The sequence below is a fragment of the Chaetodon trifascialis genome, chromosome 8, assembly GCF_039877785.1.
Source record: "Chaetodon trifascialis isolate fChaTrf1 chromosome 8, fChaTrf1.hap1, whole genome shotgun sequence".
NCBI classification, from domain to species: domain Eukaryota; kingdom Metazoa; phylum Chordata; class Actinopteri; order Chaetodontiformes; family Chaetodontidae; genus Chaetodon; species Chaetodon trifascialis.
Window position 1 is genome coordinate 23591461 of NC_092063.1, and position 24534 is coordinate 23615994.

At 43.9% G+C, this 24534-nt stretch overlaps 1 protein-coding gene across 1 annotated transcript in view; it reads right to left on the reverse strand.

Annotated features, from left to right (window-relative positions):
• The window catches only part of LOC139334600 (plexin-B1-like), a 67507-nt gene that overhangs the window by 2853 nt on the left and 40120 nt on the right, over positions 1-24534 (reverse strand). The window contains exons 5-37 of the mRNA XM_070967583.1: positions 24353-24481; positions 23167-23267; positions 22907-23039; positions 22629-22785; positions 22333-22441; positions 21753-21861; positions 19928-20698; positions 18514-18612; positions 17552-17674; positions 16826-16919; positions 16517-16686; positions 15950-16101; positions 15744-15849; positions 14402-14538; positions 14107-14280; positions 12786-13020; positions 12445-12687; positions 12090-12266; positions 11759-11907; positions 11553-11653; positions 11236-11453; positions 10841-11019; positions 10688-10754; positions 8390-8536; positions 7780-7954; positions 7293-7396; positions 7048-7132; positions 5281-5453; positions 3684-3844; positions 2969-3116; positions 2508-2572; positions 546-621; positions 288-362 (exon numbers count right to left, since the gene is read on the reverse strand). Coding sequence (XP_070823684.1) covers positions 288-362; positions 546-621; positions 2508-2572; positions 2969-3116; positions 3684-3844; positions 5281-5453; positions 7048-7132; positions 7293-7396; positions 7780-7954; positions 8390-8536; positions 10688-10754; positions 10841-11019; positions 11236-11453; positions 11553-11653; positions 11759-11907; positions 12090-12266; positions 12445-12687; positions 12786-13020; positions 14107-14280; positions 14402-14538; positions 15744-15849; positions 15950-16101; positions 16517-16686; positions 16826-16919; positions 17552-17674; positions 18514-18612; positions 19928-20698; positions 21753-21861; positions 22333-22441; positions 22629-22785; positions 22907-23039; positions 23167-23267; positions 24353-24481 — 5142 coding nt within the window. The remainder of the gene's footprint in view (positions 1-287; positions 363-545; positions 622-2507; positions 2573-2968; positions 3117-3683; positions 3845-5280; positions 5454-7047; positions 7133-7292; positions 7397-7779; positions 7955-8389; positions 8537-10687; positions 10755-10840; positions 11020-11235; positions 11454-11552; positions 11654-11758; positions 11908-12089; positions 12267-12444; positions 12688-12785; positions 13021-14106; positions 14281-14401; positions 14539-15743; positions 15850-15949; positions 16102-16516; positions 16687-16825; positions 16920-17551; positions 17675-18513; positions 18613-19927; positions 20699-21752; positions 21862-22332; positions 22442-22628; positions 22786-22906; positions 23040-23166; positions 23268-24352; positions 24482-24534) is intronic.

Consider the following 24534-nt stretch of genomic DNA (forward strand, 5'->3'; position numbering starts at 1 on the left):
CGAGATGGTGTTGTCAACCGACTCATAAAGTAAATGTTAGCTTAATTAGCTCGCAAGCTACAGCTGATAGCATCTGAAAAATTCAGCTGGGGAAAAAAAAAAAAGAAAAAAAAAAAAGGTAGCAACGGTAACTGGGGTGGGCGGGGCTTGCGTGCATATCTATGAGGATGTATATTCAGCCGGTGAAGAGATTCTATGTTTGTACATGTAGTCCAGATGCATCTGAACCACATCACATCATACTGTACAGTCCAACTGTCCTGTTTTTGTACTTTCATCATACTCACTTGATCGTAGTATTTGTTGATATACTTGTACAGCTCATGTAAAGCCACAAGGCAGTTGACCTCAGCAGTATAATTCTGTTTTGGGAGAGTAAAAATAGAGGGGTGAGCTGTCACAAACTGCATTGCTTGCATTCATATTTTACAAACTTTACATCTAGCTTGTTAGGCTCACACCCGGTCCTGAAATGGTATATGTGTTCAACCTTTCTCTAAAACAGTTATTTTTGCAAAACTGGAAAATACAAGCGGGTAACATACACGAGAGAGTTCTGCTAGAGCGGAGTTCATCTCTTGGTCACTGGCGGAGATGGTCTGACGGATGTCTGCATAGTACCTGGAGAGAGAGGAGGAGAGAGTTATGCACACAAAGAAAGAAAGAAAGAAAGAAAGAAAGAAAGAAAGAAAGAAAGAAAGAAAGAAAGAAAGAAAGAACCATGAGTACGACAGGGAAATTTAAGGAAATCTGATGCCTCAAGCCATCTGAATCCCTCCATGATAGTATTTCACAGCAGCTGTTACATGAGGCACCTTCACCTCATCCTGACAACACACTGCACATGGACAGTGTGTATGCTAACTGAATAATGGTAAACCTGTAGGATGAGCACAGCTACTTTCCCTACAGCAGGTGACGTGCTCATAGAGCCAAACTCAAGTCAGTCAGTCATTCACACAAACATCAGTGCAGCACTTTAAAGACTCGAGCTCCTGCTTTTTACTTATCACGTTTGGGATTTATAGTGTGTCCAATAAAAATGTGCAGGGAGTGTTTGCAACTTGCAACACATGTGTGGCACAACACATACATCTGTAAGAGCACATAAACACAGCAAGAAAATACACAGAATGTTAGAATAAACAGGGCACCAGAAAGAATAAACAAGAAATAATAACAAAAGAGGAATGAAAATGAAAACAAGATTAAAATGATGATGAAAACCATAAGTATTGATCACACTCTGGCAATATTCCTCAGATGCTAGTGACTGAAATATGGTTTGACATTAGCTGATAGTGGACCAACAGTGGACCCAATACTGGGATGTAGACTGTCAGAACCAATGACAAGGATCTCTGTTTTATCAGAATTAATTTGATAAAATTTGCTGACATTTATTTTTTGATATCTGGGAGACAATTTGTAAGACTGCAGAGGTTTGTGGTGTTTGTCAGCTCCATGTAGTAGCGGAACAAAAAGCTGTGTCTCAGTCTTATGAGGCCGAGTGGGAGCACACACAGTGAAAATAAAATAAAAAAACTTGATTTAATTTGAAAAATCGATCCCTGAGGGAGTGCACCATTTACTAAAGAGTGAGGGTCACCAATAGGAAAATAAAAACAACAAAGACATTGTTTTTATAAACAGCATCAACAAATGATCTTTTTATAGAGTTGGGTGAATGAGCTGTAAGATCCTAAAACTCTCCCTTGAGCTGAGGGGATCTGCAGAGTGGGTGATCATTCCCTGTGGGTTCATCACCAACAAGCCCTTTCACATTACACATAGTCAGTCAGTCAGTTATTGATGAAGGCAGATTTAAATATGAGCTAGAACAGGCCAATGATAATAATTAGATAGATATATTGCATACAGTAGCTGCTCTGGACAGATGATGACAAGCCTCAGATGAAAAGCTTTGCTACACTGCCCTCCAGTGGTTGAAAGTTTGAAACCTGCAGTACCTCAGATGACACCAACACTGGTGTCAGAGTGCACTGAGCACAGTTTGAATACACTTTCCATCACTGCAGTAAGGTAAGAAGTTAAACCACTGGAGGTGAGCAGAAACAAGATTCTTTCAGCAAGCAATCATCAGCCAGTTATGTCAACAATCATGTTTACCATCCTGAAAAGATGTGCACTGTTAAAATATGTAGAGAGAGAGTGTAGAGCTTTATTTTCTGCAGCAGTTACCCTTCTTCATTTAGACAAGACCAATGCGGCTGATCAAACAGGCATGTTTGTTACATGAAAACCTCGTCCGGCCAAGCTTTAATACATCACCAGTGTCATGTGCACGGTTTAATGTGCTAGTAGTAAGTGCAGCAGTCTGCTCTCAGACAATCCATGCATGGAAGCCTGGCGGGCTCAGTCTACCCTCTGTCTGCCACTGACAGATTGTCCTCGACCTCACTCTCTCCCTCCTTCCCTCCCTGCTCTCTCCTCCAGTGTTTTTTATGCCTGGGGGTCAGCGGGGCAAATGGCTGCCATATTCTTACCTCTCCACCATCTGTTTGTAGCGTGGGATGTCTCTGGCATACAGCAACTTGTTGATTGGAGAGTCCTGTGCAAGCAAGGCAAATGAAGAAACATGTACTGAATATCACACAAGACAGGTAAGACAAAGCTTTGCTGATTAAACTATGCATCTGGTACAAATTACAGTTTGAAGGCTCATTAGAGCTGCTGTCTGAGTACGAGATGATTCATGGTAGTTTTACGCATTTCACAAATCCCAATCTGTAGCAATATTCGTTGCTAGACACTATATGTTATTTACAATATGATTAACTATCACTTCCCTTATCCATCCACAAATAGAGAACTGATTTGAATGTACTGTATGTACATGTATTAAGTATAGTGCAGTAATAGTCCACTCTGTAGTGCTGGTATGGTGTCTTTGATTTGTTTACTAGCAGATAATAATACTGGCAGTGCCTTAACGTGATGAGCTCACCCGTCCCAGTTTGTGGTCAGCGATGGTGCAGGAATCCATAAAGGTCTGGGCAATGACGGACAGCACAGCATCCACGTGGTCTGAGGTCTGCACGTCGAAGATGAACTGTGGGTTCTTCAGGATATTGATCCAGAACCGCAGTGGTAAACTGTTCAGCAAGGCAAGAAGGTCCATGCACATGTTAACAGCGATCCATTGATTATAATGTATATCAAGATGGCACATGTATTTATCAGAGGTGAAGAGATGCTTCAGTGAACCTTCTATTCAGATTATAGCCATTGGTGAACACCAGAAAACCATAACATGCAGTCAGTCACTGGTATTTGATTTTTCCATGTGGGCTCATGTAGCAGATGATGCAGGATGACAGAAGGAAACGTGAGAGGGACCTTAACAGCCCTCTCATAAAAGGTTCATGACACCTGCTCATATTTCCAGGAGCTGCTTAAGAGATAAATTTGATATTATATCATAAAGTTCTTCCATTTCAAATGTATCTTAACATCAGTTCATGGTAAAATCTTTCGATCAGCTGCTGTCCATATGTTGTGTGTGGGCAGGCTTTGCCAACACAAGATGTTCTTACGTCGTTGGATGAAATTCCCCTTGAAGCGTGTTTCGAACTTTGGCCTGTGATTCATTTCTGGCTTCCAGCTCTGTCTCTAACATCCAAACCTTCTGTGAGAAGCTGCCGCTGCCGCTGGCCAGTTACCTGTTGGTCTTCCAGATGTGGATGGTCTCCGGGTCCGTGATGTTGTGCTGCAGAGCCTGCTCATCCAACAAGTCGAAAAAATATTTGACAGCCAGCGGTACAGGCCGGCTGGTGCTGAGGATCGCAGTGAATAGATCATCCACAAACTTCTGCAGTGTTCCCTGAGACAGAGCAGAGAGAGTGACGCTGATAAATAAACCAGATGTTTACGCAAATCTCAAGCTCACACTGGGTCCTCTGTTGATTCTCATCACTGCTGTCTGCCGTAACGCTGATTATGACTTTGCTACAGCTGTTTTCCTCTTCTCTCTACATGCAAACACACACATCACTCTGCAGCTACATCCTTCCAAACACACTCCACATCCAGTGTCATCATCATCTCCATTAGTATTATGATTATGGAAGTGCAACAATAGATTGCTGAAGTTGCCCTTTAACCATTCTATAACTGGACAGAGACATGTGGGAAATCAACTCGACACCACTTTTGGTATGCAATATAGTGCACATTTTACTTGAAGGCCTGCTGCATTGTGTACACCATGCACATCAAAATGTGTTTATTGTGCTTTCAAGCAGAAAAGATGACAATACAGAGTCATATGTTTGAAATAATATCAACTCCCACTGGATGGAGACTGATAATGGTTTCTTTCTGAAAATATAAGCTGTAAAGAGAACAAAGCAGTCATGAAGCCGCCATATACACACCCAATTAAGCAATTTAGAGGTTTTATTTGCCATGAAAGAAGACCATCTCTGTTGCTCTCTATGGTGTGACAGCCTCTTGGAAGTTACATGCAGTGTTAGCTAGTGTCAGGTCCTAGACTGTGATTTGTCTGTCACTTCCTGTTTTATTTTTTAGGTTTCTCTCATTTCCTGTTTTGTGTTTTCATGTTAGGTGTCTGGCTCCCCGTGTGTGTGACTGTTCATTGTTTTCACCTGTGCCTCACTGTGTCCGCCCCTCTTGTGTATATATGCCCAGTGTCTCCCCAGTGTGTCTTTGTCAGATTGTCTGTGTTCCTCTGAATAGCTTCCTGGCGTTTCCTCGTGTTTGTCTTTCTTGTGTTCTGACCTGTTTTGCTCTTTGTTGCCTTTTTGCCCAATGTTTTGCCTTTGCCTTCTACACGGTTTTCTGGTTTAGATTCTCGCTTGTTTTTTGACTCCCGATCTGCCTAGTGATTTTTGTACCGCTGCCTGTTCTGATTGCCTCCCGTGTACTGATCTTGGATTGTTTAATAAGTATTGCCTTTTTTACCTAAGAGTCTCCGGTCTGCTCTGTGGGTCCCCATTTTTTCTGTCTGAACCTGACAGCTAGCTCCTGGTGTTAAGTACAGAAGGTTATGAAAAAGTAGAGGACGACTAATTGCATACTTTTTTGGAGGATCAACATAACAACTAAACGTGTCCACTTGTCTATTTTGCTGCCTGGAGGCAACACAGAGTTGAATATTGTGGCCTTGTAACATTTTGTTATTTCATGAAAAGAATGCAGTCATCTAACAAGTGTGGTACAGGTAAGTATGCATGACCTTGTCAGATATGAGTGAGTGACCGCCACCTTGACGGATACCATTTAGACCATCAGCGTTACCTTCATGGAGAGCAGTCGTGTGAGGTAGATCTCAGGGATGGCCTTGGCCCTTTCGCCACCCCTCTCCCTCAAACTACCTCTCCTGTGCTTGGGCAGCTCAGATTCCTCGCTGGCCTTCACCAGATGCCAAAGCCTCACTCCTCCCTCCTCTCCATCGTCCAGCATAGGGGTCTCTGGCAGGAGGGGACAACAATCAGTATATTTCTGTTGGCTTGATGTCGCCCATTTTTCTGCTGTTTTATTACTACTTTTATTACTGACTCTCAGCTTCCCAGTGCAACATATGTATACACAGCTAAACATTGCCCTCCCCTGGTCATTCAGACTCTTCAGCTTGTCAGTTCACATATACACATGTACAATAGTTCAGAATTGGATATACTTTATTGATCCTGGGAGAAATTGTTTTTGTTACATTGCTCCTTTAAAGAATAGAAGAAATAGAAGAGATATAGAAGAGAAAGAAGAGATAAACATGTATGTGCAATTAAAAGAGAAAGAAAAAAAAATCTATACAAAAACAAAATATACATACAAAATATATATACAGATAACTAAACTATATAATATATAGTTTAGTTATATGTGTTGGGTATGTCCCAGTGTAACCAAGTCTCAGAAAAACACATCAGACTGCACTCCCTGGTACTCCCTCTGACTCCTGGCGAGTGCTGCTAGCTCATCTCCCTTATTTGCCAGTAACCTCACGTTGCCCATAATGAGAGAGGGGAGACAGGGCTTATATCTCCTCTTCTCCATAAACCTCTTTTGTCTCGACCCAACTCTTTTCCTCCGCTGTTTCTGTCCTCCCCTGCATCCTCTGTGTGTTTTCCTCCAGATTTCAGTAGGGATCTCTGATGTTCTGGCCGACAAACCGGCCAGCCTCAGTGCGACAATGCGCTGCACATCGGTGCTGTGTCCAAAGCGAGAAAACAGACCAGAACTCTCTCGGCCAACATGTTTGGAGAGGGCACAGCTTAAGGATGACAGTCATAAAAATCCAAGTAGTAATAATAAAGAATAGAGCAAAAAAAATTCTAAAACTAAGAAAACAAACAGGAGTGACTGCAACAGGCTGCATGCACGGTCGGCGCATGAGCACTACTTACAGGGATGCAGCTGCTTCTGTACACATAAAAGATGTGCGTGTGAGTGCGTGTTCAGGTGCAGTTTAAAAAAAGTTAAAAAACATAGACTGATTTTTCTTATGTGTTAAATTGCTTTCTACTGCTCCGACTCATACAGTACATATGTATATGTTAGGCTGCTCATAATATATACTAAATAACATAATCTTTTGACAATATACTCAAGTAAATCAAATAATAAAGCCCGATGTGTATTTTACTGATTTATACCTTCAAAACTAAAAAAGGGTGAATGTAAGACTGAGATGAAATAAAAGCTGTGTTGCTGCTAATTGTTCGGCTGAATATGAGCAGTAGAAATAGAATGTGAGGTGTATGAGGCAATATCACTGTACTATATTGTTAGTTTTTTTCTCTCAACACTGCATATATAATGGGAGGAGGCCCAAATAAATGTAAAGTTGGTCTGAAGTCGAAAAAATCTGGTAAAAAATAAAGCCCTCTGACATTTTGCATGGACTTTTCAGACTGTCTCTAACTTCAGCTCCTCGTATTCCTGTCTCTTCTTTAGTACGGCAGGTCTATCGTGTGTTTAGAGTTAGTCTGTATTATGGGATGTCAATAGAAGTTCCTTTCCACGTGTGAGTGTACAATCTACAATAAAATGCATGAGACTCACTTTCTCCAGGCATGTAATCATGGCTGTCCTGCAGGTGATGTTTGGTGTTCCTGGGGACGAGGGCCACAGTCGCTCCATCAGGGACCTGCGTTGCACAGTTGTATCACAACTTTCACACTTTGGGAAAAAACTGTCTTAAACAATAAGAAGATTTTTTATTGCTTCAATAGCTGCGTTCTGCACATGCATGTTTGGTGTGTGTGTGTGTGTGTGCGCGTGTTACAATTTGTGTGACTTGCACTGACCTTGTAGTGTTGCAGTGTGTTCAGGCGCTTCCATGAGCCTTGTACCACCGACGTCAGGTCCTCATCTGATAGGATTAGGTGACCTGCAACACCTGCACGCCACTCTGGAGACAAAATGCTGACTTAAGCTCAAGCTGTTGCTTCATCATTGCAGATGTTAGAGTGAGTTTCAGTAACACTACAGCAGAGACATGAGAAGTGTTCAAATCCCACCGACAATTTAGATTGTCATCTCTTTTTATCTTGCCTGGTAATTCTCTGATGGAAAGACTGAACTGTTTGCATTTGAATTCTCTAATTCCGCTGTTAAATGTTGATGCATAGCCTCCACAGCTACCACTGCAGAAATCCTCTATGCTGGAATATTCACAGTCAAAATAGAAACTTGCCCACAAGTGATCAACTGCTCCGTACGACCAGCAGTCCACTCATCACTACAGTCAGATGCTAAGCAGAGGCGTGACGCTGTGAAATAAACTGGACTCACCAAGGTGTAATGAGTCAACATGCGGCCTCTGGGAAAAGGAAGTTCCCTTCCAGGTTTGTTCCACAAGCTTCTCCTTCACTTGGGTGATGGTGTCACAGTCCAGGACTTTGGCTGGTACCGTCTGCGTTGTAGTGCCTCCGCTGGAAGCTGCAGCTGGCATCACGACGTTGAGGGTCTGGACGGATGAACAGGAGGGCTGAGTGGAGGGACTGTGAAACCACTATGCAGAATTTCAGATTGTGGAGAACTGACTGAGTGTGTGTTTGACTAAAACTTGTCTGTGTAATTTTAGCAATTTAGACAATAAATAGATATAATGAATAAATTAGAAGCTAACTGTCTATTATTTGTATGTATTTGACCTCTGCTTGATATAATACAAAACTGACTCAATGTAAAGTAAGTTCTTCAAAACACACAAAACATACATTTTACATTTCAAATATGTTCAGGATCAACAAAAGAAGGAAGATGGAAGAAAAAAAAAATCATCTTTTCAGTAATACAGAGGATAGATTTCCTCTATTGTACTGTCTTGACTCTAACACTGTCACCACATCAACCCTTCCTGTGTTAATATACTGCATACTGAATTGCAGCGCGCTCTAACCAGCGTGCGGTACTCCACGTCCTCACGCAGCAGCCGGTTGTCATTCAGTGTGTACTTGGCTTTTCCTGTCACGGCATCCACAGGTCCCTTGTCCACCTGGTGCTTTATTGCTCTGAACAGCATGTAGAACGACTCTCCCGCTGATTCCTGGCCGGGCATAAAGATGGAAGGTCAACAACGTCCTAACATGATGGAATCTAATTTAAGAGCCAATGGCCTGACCAAGCGGTCTCCTTTACTTGTCCTGTGGACGAGGCCATGATGATGAGCTCATTTGTATTGGCTTTTCCATTTGTGACACGACTTAATTGCAAATTTTTTAACTCAACAGTTTGTATTATAAAATATTCACTTTATTGATTCTTGTGGAAAAACTGCAACAACAAAGTTACATGATTAAGTAGGACGACTGTAACTGTAGCAGTGGTTTTCAACCTTGGCCTGGGGGCCCACAAAGGGGTCCCAAGATAAACATACGAGGTCAGTAGAAGAATAAAGTGATATGAAAGAAAAAATCCATTTGTTACATCACACAAACATATTTCATATTTGCTGCTTTTTTTTTTTTTTTTGACATACTTTCACCTCTTTGAGAGTTCAAATCCTTCAAATGAAACATTTGAAAAGAAAAATCCCTGTTTGCTTGGACATCTTTTGTCCACAGCAAAGCCACAATCTGTGATGGGATCATAAATAGACTTTGCTTCATTATAAGGAGTTCCAAGCCAAAAACTGTGGAAATGTGCTACTGTCACTCTCAAACTCATGGAGAGGAGGTTACTGTACTTTTTAGCTGCACAGTAGCTGCTTCATTCCTGATGATCTTCTGTATGATAATAATAATAATGTTTATTTTCACCATATTTTCCATACAGAGTACCAGGTGTATTTACTAGTGCTGTCAGGCGATTAAAAAAATTAATCTAATTAATTACAGGATTTGTAATTAATTAACCTAATTAATCGCATTTTAATCTCATATCTGCTAAAGGTCCCCAAATAAAGAATTTGAATTCTAGGACATTACAAAATTGTAGTGCATGACTAATCAATTGAATACACCAAGAAGAGAAGATCTGATATCCACATTTTTATTGGTGAAGTGTGCTTCATAATCAGAGGAGCAATCAGCAGCAACCCACTTTGCGATTGAGTTTGTCAGTTTTTCCTGTCGTGGCTTTGCTCATTCGTTAAGTAAGAAATTTTCTCTTCGCTCACTGCCAGGTAGGGCGCAGAGGCGCTGAGCGGAGGCGGCGGAGCTCAGGGTTACGTCATCAACAAGTGCGAGCGATTCACTGTTGCTAGGCAACGCAAGTACTTCCTTTCACTCCGGAAAGCTAATCGTTGTTTGTAAATTATTACACACAATGTATCTGAGTTTGTCGCAAAATAAGGCCCTTGCAGTAGCGTAGTAGTCGTAGTAGTCGCTATTCCAGGCAGACGCAGTAGTCACTGTGTCTGCCTGGAATAGCGAACGTACACAAACAGCTAAGCTAACGTTAGCACTGTATTTAGCTTAACGGTAGTTCGTAAACGCTGCCTGGAGCTGCTATCTTATTGGTTGCGCTTTGAAAGGTCAGCGACAAACGAGGTCAAAGTTAAAGTAATTTGAACTTTGAGTGCAGCGGTAAGCGGCAGATCCGAGCGGTGCGCCACGCCGAGAGTAGCGGTGACGCTTAGTCGGGCGCCAGCGCTCTCTCCATAGGGAAACAATGGGACAGCCGGCGCAAAGCGTTTTTACCGCTGATCATGTGTAGGGGCCTTAACTCAGCAAGTGTGGGTTGGCGGAGTGAGCTCACGGTAGCAGTAGCGGCACTAGCAGCAACTACATATGTTTAGCGTTTAAATGATAATTCAGGCTGGAGCTGTTACGGTGATAGGAAAATTCTTTTTTACACATGGTACAAATCACTGCGTCCTTGTTAATAGTCCCGTCTTTGTTGTTTTTATAAATAAACTTGCCGTTCAAAGGTCCAAGTAGACTTGCCTCGCTCTCCGGTGTCGCATCCATGTCTGTTGTCACCCTGCTTTTGACTAGTGGCGCAGGTAGGATGCGACCTGCCTGCAGCCTACGGGTCACTCAAAGGGCCAAATTTAAAATGCTTGCGCATTGACTTGCCACTCATGATTAACTGCGTTAAATTTATAGCGCGTTAATTTGCAGCGTAATTAATTAATCTAATTAACGCGTTAAACTGACAGCCCTAGTATTTACACCTTTACACCTGGTGAACCAATAATGTATTTTTCAGTTCATTCACTGGTCTCTGATCAGTTGTAAAATACTAGTGTTCATACCCTCAGAAAGGTGAACAGACAGATGGACATCCAGTTTGTCAAAAGCTTCTCAACCACCGATTCCGTTCTGGAAAAGGAAAAGCACATGTAAGCAAACAGTTTATTGGTGAAGAAACTACAAAAAGCCAGCGCTGAAGACGACTTCACCCTCACCTCCTGAGCATCAGTTTGGGGTTCTTGGCCACATACTGTTCCACTAGATCGTTAAGCAGCGTCTTCAGGATGTCTGTGAAGTACTCCAGTTTACCGTGCAGGGCTACAGTCAGCAGAGAGGCCACATAGGCCCGGTCCCTCGGGGAGAATGTCCGCTGGACCTCCAGAGTGTGAATAAACTGGAGGGACAACGGGAATGAGATGTGAAGATGTGTTCTTAAAAAAGTATTACAGTTTCTGCACTAAAAATAACACTAACAAAGTGTTCCCAGGTTGGAATGTGGCTGGAAATTGCTCCACAGTGAATCCAAATAAAACCGATATTCCTTCAAACAAACTCTTTATTTAAAAAGCTGCTTCAGTTGAGAATAAAAAGCATGACCCTGCTGGCTGACCTTGGTGAGAAACAGTTTACTGTTGAGCAGATTGGACAGCTGAACCAGCCCTTGCTCCACAGTCTGCCTTCGGCTCTCAGGAACATCCAGATCGCGTCTCAGTGGCGACTCCTGGTGGCCTGGGAAGAAAATGCGCTCGGCGTATGCTCTGTAATCCAGGAAGGGAATCCCTGAACCCACCAAATCACTGGACATGTCCATCATCTCAGTCATCAGGTCTGAAGCACATGAAGGGAATGAAGCACTCAGTTTGTGCATCTTATTTATTTTGGGACAGCGATTGAGCTGCAGTCAGTAACAGAAGGTCCGGATCATACCTGTGAACTCCTTCTTACAGCGATCTCTCACACTGGTCTCCAGGTTCTCCAGCTGGATCTGCACCTTCTTATAGTCCCTCATGGCCTGTTTGCTCTTCCTCCTGACAAACAACAAGGTTGCACCGACAACATTCAGGTAAAGACATAAAGCAGCACAAATTATTGAACAAACTGCAGTGAAATAACTGAGAGCTGTATGTGTTTACCTGTATATGAGTACTATGATGAGCACAATGAGAGCCACTATGGAAGCTCCCACGCCAACTCCCACCTGGGCCTCCAGAGGAAACGTAGACTGGGCTTGGCTGTCGTACTGCACTCTGCCCAGAGAGAAGTTCAGGTTCCCCATTCTCACCTGGAAAAACAATTATAGACCTTTATACAATGAAAGAGACAGTTTACTGTGCATTCACATACTGCTCGCTCAAAAATCCTTACTCTCCACCCACATCACCTCACCAGAGTCCTGGTCTGCAGGTCGCTCAGACTGAATGTGGACTGAATGTGAATTCCAGGTTCTCAGTAACATGTACTCACTGTGAACTCAGGCAGATTGTCTACACCGTCCGGTTTGTTGTTGGCTGTGACTGAGGGCTGCTGGGCCGGCGGTTCACAGTATAAGTGGTTGTGGGTCAGGGTCTTCACCGAACACACCCCCTCCCCTATGCGAGCCTCCACTTCATGCTTGTAGATGGCTAGATCCAGGTTTTCTCCCTGGAGGGGAAAGTTGTATACAGCTGTGTTAAACTGCATTATTTGCTATATATGGGGGAAATTTCAGTGTTGATTTCAGTGTTGTGTAACAGCAGTTAGTGTTCAAAGCTGTTCTCAAGCGTGAAGACTGACTCACACACTGGGGCAACGTGTTTCATTGAAGGTTTGCGGCACCCACCTCAACAGAGATGATGCTGCCAGGTTTGTGGTGGTAGGGTTTGCTAGGGTCATTCTGGTTCAGTGGGTAGAGCTGAGGGTTGGGCTCATAGCTGAAGGCTTCACTCCCCACAGTGCTGAAGTCAAAATGGAGGCTGTCCAACAGGAAATGAACTTTGACCCTGGCCCTCCTGGCCTCTGGACCCACCGCCGGGGTTGGACAGGAGATGAGGGAGGAGCTGTTCACTGTGCAACGAGACTCGTACTGGAGGAGAGCACAGGAACGATCATCACCACTCTCTGTGCTGAGTTTTCAATAATTTGTTCGCTTTAAATGTTTACATACAGTCCTCAGAAATGTACCTGTTTGAAGTGACAGAGTGTACCCTCTGGACAGTCTGTCTCTGGGACGATCCTCCTCCATCGCTTTAGTGGACCCTGATGGTCCTGTCCTCCCTTCAGGCTTCCCTCACTCCTCCTATTGATGCTCCTTCTCCTCCTCGGGGGGAGAGTATCAGGAGGACTGAGGGTGACCCTCATTTTCGGCTCTTGGACTACATCCAGATTCTGTCCAGAGACTCTGATGATTCTGCCTCCGCTGCAGGGGAAAGTAGAGGAAAAGCAGAAAAGAGCGCTTTGAGTGATCATTGGATTTCATGCTAAGATTAAAAACACTTTGTATCGCTGCAACCTTTTAATTTAGTGGAGTATTACTAAGACTACCGATGTACACATGCACACAGCAGCAGTTAATGCCATGCAGACGGTCTGATGCCGGATGGTTTTGCTTGTGTCTGGAAAGCAGAGGAGCATAACAGGAAGTATTTTATGCTTTAGGGGAGACAAATTTTGTGGAACTGCAGAGGGCAGTTATCCCACAAGGGGAAAGCTATTCATCATAAAATATGTGACTGAATGAACCATGAAATCTAACTGTGGGAGATTTTTTAAAACCTTCAACAGACAACAATGCCACAGCCTTCTTAAATATTACTGGCTGCTTCAATCGCATCACACTGGACTGGAGCTGCTGTGAGCCATTAATCAGGACAAACATGAAAATTGGAACAACTGGAAATCTCTGAATCTGAAGTGATTTGCTTACTATATATTCACTTTGTTTTGGAGAACTGTTTGATTTCCTTCAGTGCTAAGACTAACAGAATGGACTTCAGGCTGGGACTGAGCAGATGCCCCCTCCCTTCTTAAAAATACTGTGGCTTTGCGAGAATCACAGTCATGGATTGTAAGGACTTCTATGATTCCATATTCCACAGACTTTGTTCATTTTGAACAAACAAATCTGGATCCTGAGTTATTACACTAACCTCTTAGCTGCTCAAACATCTGAGCGCAAGCACAAGCAGAGACTTCCTGGCCATTTGTAAATCTAGGCTAAAAATAGTTCAGCTTCTTCTTTAGAAACACCCACAAGATGCAGATCAGGACAAACAAACATCATCTTTCAATTTACGTCTTAAGATGGATTATTGCCTAATGTCTGCCTTAACCTCTAACTGTATCCATACCACAGGCTTGAGGCAGAGCAGGGCGTGCTCTCAGAAAACAGTGTCACCATCACAATTACACAGTGTACATGATGCACATGCTTAAACTCTGATACATATACAATAGATTGAAAAGACACCAATGTCAAGATGGCTCTGTTGAGACTGATAACCACCTGAGAAAGCTTTTAGACGGAGCAGCCATTGTGATGTTGGGGTTGGGGGTGTAATGATACACCAAACCCTGTAGGTGGCGTTCTGCCCCACCAAACCGCACAGTGATGCCGTGTTCTCCAGTTCTGTTGCTGCCTCGGGTCAGGCAGCTGATCTGATCCTCCTGGATGTTCAGCCTGAAAAGAAACATGTTAAACTTACGTAAAACTCAATCTGTTCGCACACAGAGACGGGCTGTTTAAAGCTCTTAACTTTAAAATGTGTGGTCTTAATTCATTGTTACTTAGAGACACTTACACCATACATGGAACTCCTCCGATCAGGACGCTGACCTCACTCGGGTGTCCGGTCCTCAGTCTCCGGCCTCTGATGGTGAGAGAGGAGCCCCCCGCCTTGGGCCCTCTTTGGGGGAAGATACTGCTTAGTATAGGATCCTGGTGATGGAGAGACAAGGAGAAGAAGAAAGATAAAGCATGAGATGCAAAGATGCACAGAGAGGAAAAACGCATGAACGCATCAATAATCCGATACTGAGCAGGTGATTTATACGGAAGATAAAAGAGACACCGGGGCATTCTGGGAAACACTACAAGGCTGCCTCACTCTCAGATACTATAACAATTCATTTGCTTGTCACTCGAGCCAATTAATTAAGGCTGCTGTCAAACCTACAGTCTTTTTACTGCAGTGTAAATGTGGAAACATGTTCGTACTTTATTGCATAGCAGTGGTTGACTTAAATTGGTTGACTTAAATTTTACAAGGCCCAGTTTCAAGTGAAGCCTAATGTACAAAAGCTGGGAGCAGGGAGCTATTGCTTCCAAAGCACTTTCTCTTCCAAGGATAAATAAACACCGACATTAAACAGCTATGAAGACTGTTACGACCGATCGTTGTTGATGCTTCCTGAAGTCGTATTCGATCGCTGACGGATCACATTTGCATCCCATTCTCCAAAGGAGACATTTCAGGATTAGCTTAGAAAAATACCAAGGGGCTCCCCCTCTCAGAGAGGTCGTGATGCGTCTGTTTTGGTCCACACCCAACACCCATTACTGTGCTCTCATATGTACAACTGAAGCAAACTCAGGGGGAAACATGCAGGAATTCAAAGTAACTGCTGCTTGTGAACTGTGTGTGAAAAAGCCCTAGAGATGTCTTTGTTTTTTAAATGCTCCTTTATTTGCTTCAGCATAATTACAAAATCCTGCCAAGGCTGTCTTGCTGTGGGCGTGGCAGGAGTTCCTATAGAGATTCAGTTGAATTTCATGCACTTAAGCAAGCAGGTTGCAGTCTGATTCTGTAGTAACCTGATTTAAAGCGCAGCTTTACTTGAGGCACTTGTCTTTTGTGGCTCCAGAGGGAGCTGCATGCTGTCTGATAAGCATGTGGCTCGAGCTTGTGTCAGTCTGAAGAGTCTGACAAGTCTGAAAATGGAAACAATGTTGGGGGTGTAGAGTTAAAACTGTAAAATCATGATGCAAAATTCAGACATATCGGTGCTGTGAGGACGAGCTGACTAACAAATCTAAGGTTGGGGGAAGGAGAGAACTGTGATTTGATGACCAAGGTTCCCGCATTTCTCTGAGTAACCTGGTTTCTGTGTGCATGTAAGCATATGGACTGCTGCTGCACTTACTTGGAAACTGAAGATCTGAGCAGACAGTCCGAGTCCCCCTCCCCTCACTTTAACTGAGGCCTGGCCGCTCTTCTCTCCTCCACTGCTTGTAGTCTCACACACGATCCTACAAGATGAAGATATGAGACTGTCAGTTGCAAAAGACGGAAACAAAAAAGGTCAATTTTAAAAGAAAGTGTTCGGCTTCAGGTGTGCTGATGACTTGCCTTGAGGAGACTTCATATCTGCTGTGAATGACACTGCAGGGGACCCCAGCGACTGTGACAGAGTTCTGGATGTCTTCCGCCCTCTGGCCGAGGTTCGAGCCTGAAATAGTCACGACTGTCCCTCCCTCTACAGGACCAGACACTGGGTCCAACTGAAACACAACATATGACATGTATGTCCTGCCTTGTTCTGATACATGATGCCTGAGACACCATGACAGCATGACAGGAAACTGGATGTCGAGTAAGCATGTAATAACTCAGTTTAATTTATGACTGGGTGTATGGTTTGATATGATCTTGTTTGACTGAATACAAACTGAGGGGTAATAACCACTGGCATCAATGGAGCATATCTCTCCTCTCATTTCCCGTTATATCTCTGCTGTTGGCTTATAATCAAGGTGGAAAATGCCCAATTAATACAAACAGCGATATTCAGAAACAAATTAACAGGCTGGGAAATTACAACAACTAAATGGATTGAATATGTAATAACAATAAAATAAGTGGCTTGTCGATTTAAAATCCTTAGAAAGTGCTCAAAAGAGGGTATAAAATTCTTACAAAGTGAATGACGGGTGCAGGACAGGTGTGCTGGACCTGATCAGTGCAGGAGTCCTGGTACACACAGCGAGAGCTTGCTGCACCACCACACCAAACACAGCCGTACTTGGGGTCGGCAGTGCGACATCGGCTGCAGTCCGACCGTCCCACTGAGCAGTTGAACAGAGTCACTGAAACGAGGCGGACAAACAGAAGTCTGTGACATTATTTTAATGCCAAACAGCACACATGTACACACTACCATACGTCTACACACACACATGCATGTGGGTCTCACTGACAGAGACACACACTGTGAGCAGCCCTCACCATACAGATCCTCGGCGCTGTCAATGTGGAAGTTGTTTCTTCTCCTCACGTTGATCATGGCTGCGTATTCCTCCATCAAGGCTGAGTAGGCATACTGAATTGAGAACAGCATAAACAGTCAAAGCAGCGTAAGCTCTACCTGTGATCTGACATATGAGCTCATGTTGTGCACGCTCACGTGCAGAGCAGTGACAGTATGCGCAGAATTATCCGGTTATGAGAGCGAATGAAAAATGCTGATGGAAACACACAGAGTGCATCATGAGGAGACGGCAGTTTATTGATTTTTTGTTCATATGGCATGCTTCTGCTTTATTACTGTTGGTTGTGACCTTTCTTTTTGTTGATTTATAATGATTTACAGTCACTCTGAAAGGTGCCAGGTGGATTTATTGGGTTTATTCCATCAGATTGAGAAAGAGAAAGTTCTAAAAATAAAATTATTGTACTGCTGCTGCACAACGGTGCAGCAAACTACAGGTATTTCCTGACTGGAGGAACTTCCTCATAGTTCTAAGATCAGCTGTGTTTTTAATACAAAATGACTAAAGATGCTTTTATTCAAATTTTCACTGATTGTGGCTTATTAAGTCAGGAAAATTTAATGTTGCAGATAAATACTTTCAGGGGCTTAAAAAGGGCAAGACACCATTTTTTCCAGTGAGGAGTGTGCACTGAAAGGTTCAACACATCGACACAAATCACCACTTTGAGATATTTTCTGACCTGGTGGGCGTGGCAGGTGATAAAGAAGACTGATTGCTGTGTGGCATCAGGCTCCACCGAGGCATCCACCACCACTGACCGATTCTCAATGTCCAACACACACTCATAGTCCAAATTGTCATCCTAAATGTACACACCACATACATTTAAGTACAGACACAAACACAAGATAAGCTCATTTTCACCTACATCAGTAGGGGGGCAGTAGGTGGTACTGACCGTTGGTGTCACTGTCACAGTACCATGGTGTCACTGCAAAAGCTGCACAATTTCAATATCAGGAAGAAAAAACAATCCACTGAAAGTCTCGCCATAATGACGCCCTCTTTGTTATAAGAGTGAGAATTGACCCTAAACCACCGCAGACATCAAAAAGCTTTTTCTACTGCTTTTCAAGGCCCTGTGTGCAGGATTTAGGGGGATTTACTGGCAGAAATGGAATAGAATATCAAGTACGTTTCATTAGTGTATAATCAGTAAAAATAAAAACCTTTGAGTTTTCATTACTTTAGAATAAACTCTTTCTATCTACAGAGGGAGTGAGTCAGCTGCACTGCACAGCCACATTTCTACAGTAGTCCAGAACAGACAAACCAAACACTGACTTCACCACAGCCCTTGAGCGTTTATTGTGGTCAACATATGTTCTCCTACACACTTGGTAAGGGAGGGTGATGCCACTACATCCTACACACTGGTCTTTTCATAGACTTTGAATCCCTATAAACTGAAACAGACAATGTACCCACATCTCATCTCTGCATCTCTGTGAGGACACTTTAAGACTCCCTTACTGTCAGTGACATGAAACAAACCCCAGCTTTGAACCCTTTAGATGAAGCTGGACAGTGGATATAATTTCATGTTCCATGATCATGCTCATAACCTCGATGAATATGACTTTAATGTAGTCTTACTCAACTAAGACAAGCGGCCGTTGACCCTGTGGATGCTTCCCTTACCTGAAACAGGTTCAGGTGTTGTCCCACCAGAGTGACTTTCCTCTCCACATTGACAGGGAGGAGAGAAGAATCCTGAACTCTCTCCACACACGGACATTCCTGGTGACACATTATTAACCATTACAATGAGAAATATCTATAAATGCAGCTATACTTGACAAATCTATGTCTAGATTCTGGACAAAATGGCCGACATTATGTGGACAAGTGAACAAGTCATTTCCTGACTGATGGGCATTTAGATGTATGAACATACAGTTAAGAGCTCTCTTGTCTGAGACAGACTTCCACACCATGTTTGAGCATCTGCTGGAACAAGTGACGCGAGGGTGAGGTGCTGTTGTGTGAGCTGTTACGCAATTACACCTGCCGTTCAGATCAGGTCTCTGCACAGGTCACTCAGCTTCTTCCACCTTGAGCTCATCAAACTTTGCACAGACACCGTGCATGGTGGCACTGTCATGCTACAACATTCGAAGGGTTTCACAGAAGTGTTGCGATTTCCTTTGACTGGAACTATACGCCAAAGCCTCAGACCAACATTCCTCCAAATCTGAGCATTTCCCCTCCCATCCACCAAGCCTAGATATGCCTCTGCAAAGAAATTTAACAAACTGAGATAGGCCACATACTGTTGCTTGTATAGTATATGAAAATCATCTAACTCAGGATTTAGATCCTAGAAAAGAAAGCTAAACTCTCTTGAAGAATAAACTAAACATGAAACTTAAAAAAAAGAAGCAAAAACTAGCCGACCACCAACACAAAAACCCACCACAGCAATGAAACATCAGACATACAAGTAAAACACAAAGAGGGAGATAAAGAAATGACGGCATGATCAGGGTTTCCTCACGTCATGGATCGGTCAGACATATTCCATATTATCTGCAGCTTACATTCCATGAGGTGAACAGAAATGGAGAGGAGAGAGTAGACGAGTCAATAAGACCTGTCGTGCCTTGAATTTCTCCGTTCCATCCTCACGTCTACATTGATTTTGTGTCAGTCATTTGGCTTTAATTGACAGGAGAGCTAATAAAGATAACTGCAATACAAGTGTCGTATTCAGCACGCCTCATTGAAGGACAGTATGGACCGTGTGGTCATATACTGACTGCGGATTAAATCTGAGATCCTTCCTGGGTTAGTTATGCAGCATTTTTAAAGGAAAACACAGTTTGGGAAATGTGCTAATTTGCTATTTTGGTCAAAAGTGAGACACCAAGATAGACACCACTGTCATATCAGTACGAAACTACAGCTGGGGCATGGTTAGCTTATCTTAAAGACTGGAGCGGTTCTTCTAATCCAACCTCAGCAAGAAACCTCAAAATAATATTTCCCAAAACCTTCAACATATCCTTGAAGCAGTTTCTCATGGTAGCGGCACACGTGGCTTCTGCACACTCACCAGAAAATAAGAGTCAGTCGAAGAATGTGATTGGTAGTTTGCTGCAGATTCAGAGTCGGGGTCAATAACTGTATCAGGTGCTTGTGTATAGATGAATGACTTTTCGCTGGCGCCTGCAACAGATGAACCTGTTGCAGAGTCCATGTCAGTCTTCTCCCACTTATTCAACCACAGAGGTGAGTCAGTCTCTTCAGGGTTGGCCAGAGGAAGGGCCTCCTTATTGTCACTGACAGGAAGATCTATGAAAAGGGCCACTTCGCTGGAGGTGGTTGAGCTTACATCAGAGGAAGAGCCCACTGCTTCACCAGACGGCTCTACAAATCTCAGGTCAGAGTCTACCTGGCCACTAGTGGTGCTGCGTAATGTGGCGTGGGGAGCTTCGGCAGTGGCATTCCAGGTTTCAGTGTCCTCATCCGCTGAAAAACCTCTTGTAGAGCCACTAATTCCCTCTGTCACTTCGTCCATGTCAGAGAGGGGCCCGCCTGTGGTGGTGACATCAGTGTGAATGATAGCAGCTTGGGTGAAGATCCTGACAAAAGGGGAAGTTGTGGCCGGGGAAACGGGTGAGGTGGATTCAGCATTAGGGGTGGTGGGTGGTGTCACGGTGGTGGTAGTTGAAGGGCCAGCTGCTGTATTGGGGGTAGGTGTCACTGTGGGTGGAGGCTGTGTTGTTGCAATTGTGGGTATTGTTGTTGTAGCAGCCCAGACAGTGGGAGGTAAAGGGGTCAGTTTTCCGGAGGGTGGTGGGATGGTGGGTGTTGGAGGTTTGAACTTGACGATGGAGAAGCACAGGTGAACAAGCAAGGAAAGAAAGAAAAAAGGCGGGGGAAGACAAAATTAGGATAAAACAAATGGGTCTGCAGACACATTAAGAAGAAACTTAAGAGTGGCATTAAAAAAAAGTTCATGGCAAAAACTGGACTAAAAAGACAAACAGAGAACCGACAGAGAAACACACCGAGCACAGCCAACGGACAGCACACACACAGGCTGATATGTGCAGCATGGTGCACAGTGCGGTATGATTAACGCTCGATAAAGCATGACAACTCTCCTTTCCCTTAAAAATGTATACACTTAGCTGCCAGTTTATGTCTGAAACTAATTTAGTCCAGTTGTCCTGAAATGAATCCTGCCTTCATTGTGTCTGAGTCTGAACACATTGGTGTTTTGGTGGCACGGTGACACAGTGGTAACACCGTCGCCTCACAGCTTGAAGGTCCCGTCTGGGGCGCTGTGGGCGCTGGCGGGCGTGTCCTCCACCACGCCCTTGGTGTCTGCTGCCCTTTAGGAAACACTTCTGTGTGGAGTTTGCATGTTCTCCCCGTGTTCACCTGGGGAATCCTCCACAAAAATACCCCTACTAAAAACATGCAAGAAGATCACCACCTGACCGAATGGTGACAAAAAGGAACTGGGTCCCCGGGCGCCGCTGTCAGCTGGCAGCCCACTGCTCCTGGTCTGCCACGGAGGGAGGACTTACCAGGACGGGTCAAATGCGGAGGAACAATTTCAGCAAAAAGCATGGCATGTGCATGTTGTGTGTTGCTGTTGTGTTCACCGAAGCACGTGCATGTGTGGTGATTAATAAAGTACGTCTTATCTTATCTTATCTTATCTTATCTTATCTTATCTTATCTTACTGAGAAGTGTTTCAGACGTTCTGAGATTCATGAAGGTTGAACTTATTGCAGGACTGTTGTTTCAGACTGCATTAGTTTAGCGAGGTGTACCTAATAAACTGGAAACTGAGTGTATATACCCCTGGAAGCTTGTTGCATTCAAACAGTTCTCAATACAATCCAAAGCCTTCCTATGGACTCACGTTTTGGTTGTAGATGGTGACTCCTTGGCTGCAGGTGTGTTTGTGCGTGCAGACATGCTGGTGAATACACCAGTTACACCCCCAGCGACTGCTAACACACCCCTGGCATCTAGCCAAGCACACAACAGGAGGAAAGGCAGAGCAACAAAACACATCGAGATGGCAATTAGGTGACAGCAAAGGTGTTAAAAACAATCCTGCACTCTCACACGATCTAACGTTGTATTATTTCTACTTTGCTGTTTGCTTGCAGTTCCTGGCATTTTACTCTGTTTCCCCTTGATATTCATACATGCTGAACTATAACACAGAATGACATAATTTCAGCTACAACCCCCCCCAACAACATATAACACATATTCTTGTATTTGTCAGAACTATGTGTGGCTTTAGTGATGCACAACATCATGTCTCGAGAAGTCTCATGTTAAACAGGCTTTTTTTCAGAAGTCACAAGCTGAAAAGGCCTTGGCAGAGTGTGTGTGTGTGTGTGTGTGTGTGTGTGTGTGTGTGTGTGTGTGTGTGTGTGTGTGTGTGTGTGTGTGTGTGTGTGTGTGTGTGTGTGTGTGTGTGTACTCACGGCCTGCGTCCAGAGAGCTGCTGGACCAAGCTGCAGTTGTAGAAGGTGAATTCTGTCTCGACCACGGTCACATTTATGAAACGCAGTGACAGGGTCACCATCACGAACTCTGCATCAGGTCAAAGCAGTTGCCAGTGTTGGTGAAATTATGTGAGCTCATTCTCACGAGCATTGCAGTGTCAAATTTCGACTCACAGTAAAGGTTTCAAAAATGATCCTTGGTCCTTGCTGCTTTTGTATGTTTTGCATATACTGAAAAAGTTGACTGATTGCTGCGCAAATAAAAAGGCGCTCACCATCTCCATGGCTGATGGGGGGCAGACTGCTGGCATCAGGGGTGGAACATATCACACCAGTGTTCGTGAGTGAGGCAGGACTTTCTGTGTCCTGGAAGAAGCAGGAGTAGGCCTCTCCTTTACCTAGACTGGGGAGACCCTCTACTGACACTGTAATCTGAGGGAGGGAGACACAAGGGGAAAGGAACATCAGGAAAGGACCAGACAGACTACAACAGGCACACAGTAGGCTATCATTGTGCATTGCTCCCATTTGTTCCCTCTTGCCCCTGAATTACATCAGTTTTCTCCCCACGGCTGATGTTGTAGAGGCTGAGGTGCTGGATACCGAGGCACTGCTGCGTGTGGTTAAAGCTCCAGAGCCACTGGCCCTGCTCAGACCCTCGCTGGCACTCCCAGCGCTGACCACACCTGAAATACCGCAGAGAGATGTAAGAGAGGCGAGGAAAGAGAAAACAGAGCAGGATGCCACAGAGTGCTCGCTGTAGTCCCATCATTACCTTCCTTTTTTAAAAAAAACACATGCACACTGACTCACCGTCCCTCCAGGACACACCAGCCACAGTAGGGGTCTTTGGCAGACAGACAGGACTGACAGTCCAGGTGATCTCCACATTCTGCCACTGGACGCTTCTCCACCTGAAAATAATGGATGATTGAGGGTCAGTACTCAAAGACAAATTTCTGTGGTAAATTAGGTGGATACCAGGGGTGTGCTACAAGTCCTGATGTTCCTGATATCTATGTCATTTTATAGTAGCTCATGGCTATTCAGCTACTTAGATATGCTAACACTGCTTGAGTCTGTTGAGCTTCAAAGTTATCTTGAGAATTAAAGTCTTACTGGATTTTCCCACAACTTTCAACTCCTATATTAACAAAGTTCAGTTTTTGTCTTTCAGTTAGTAATGAGTTCCACAGTTGATTTCACAGTATTACATCCTCTTACCTTTTGCCTCTTTCACTTCAGTCAGCGTTAGCCAAAAAAGCAGAGCTTCATTGTCTTTGCCCGCACTTAAGAAACAAAATGTCAGTCTGCTTGTGACACTCTTTGTGTCAACTGTAGTGCTTGTCTTCAGACTGATGTGGTTCTAGATATGTAGATTAAATATAACTTGAGGCTAAAGCTCTGCATTGGGACGAAGGCTTTCTGTGGTCCAGAAGTGAGACAAGCCTTTCAATGCATAGACTCTCAGTTTCCCATATCCATTTATCAGCATCTATGGCTGCCCACACAGACACGCTGTAGGGAGTGTGCCAACACAATGGAGGCCACTTTCTCTGATCAATACCATTGTTTTGTCTGACCTCACACCTCCTGCTGACTGTTGTACCCATCGCAGTGGGGTTAGTGACCTTTGACCCCAGCAGCCAGCTGGCCTCTCTGTTTTCTCTTATGCTCTTTGCCTCTTATTGTTTTATCCTCTTTATCTGTGAGAGAGACACAGCTTGAGGAAGTATCAAAGCCTGAAAAACTCTGACAAGTGATGAATTGTCTGACGATGAATGATAGGCCATGTTCAGTCTCGTGTACAGAGACATCTGGACGAGTGCTTGAATGACAGAGGCCGCGGCTGTTTATACGTGTCCAGTAGTTTGGAGGTAAAACACATAAAACCTGCGAAAGCTTTCTTGGTAACCTAATCTGCTGGATTCCATACTGTGTACAAAGAAAATCTTCCGCTTCCACGCCCCAAACTGCGCTACCACCTCTTTAGACTTACAGTAGTTTTGGTCATGATGTAGATGTGTGCTCCATTGTGGTCCAGTAAAAGGTCACTGTTAATGGGTGAGTTGGGCTGGATTGTCATGTTGGCATATACCTCCACCTGGCCATCTTGGCCCAGATACACCTGAAAAAGTACACCAGAAAAGACTTAATCTACAGACAAGCATTTTTAGAGAA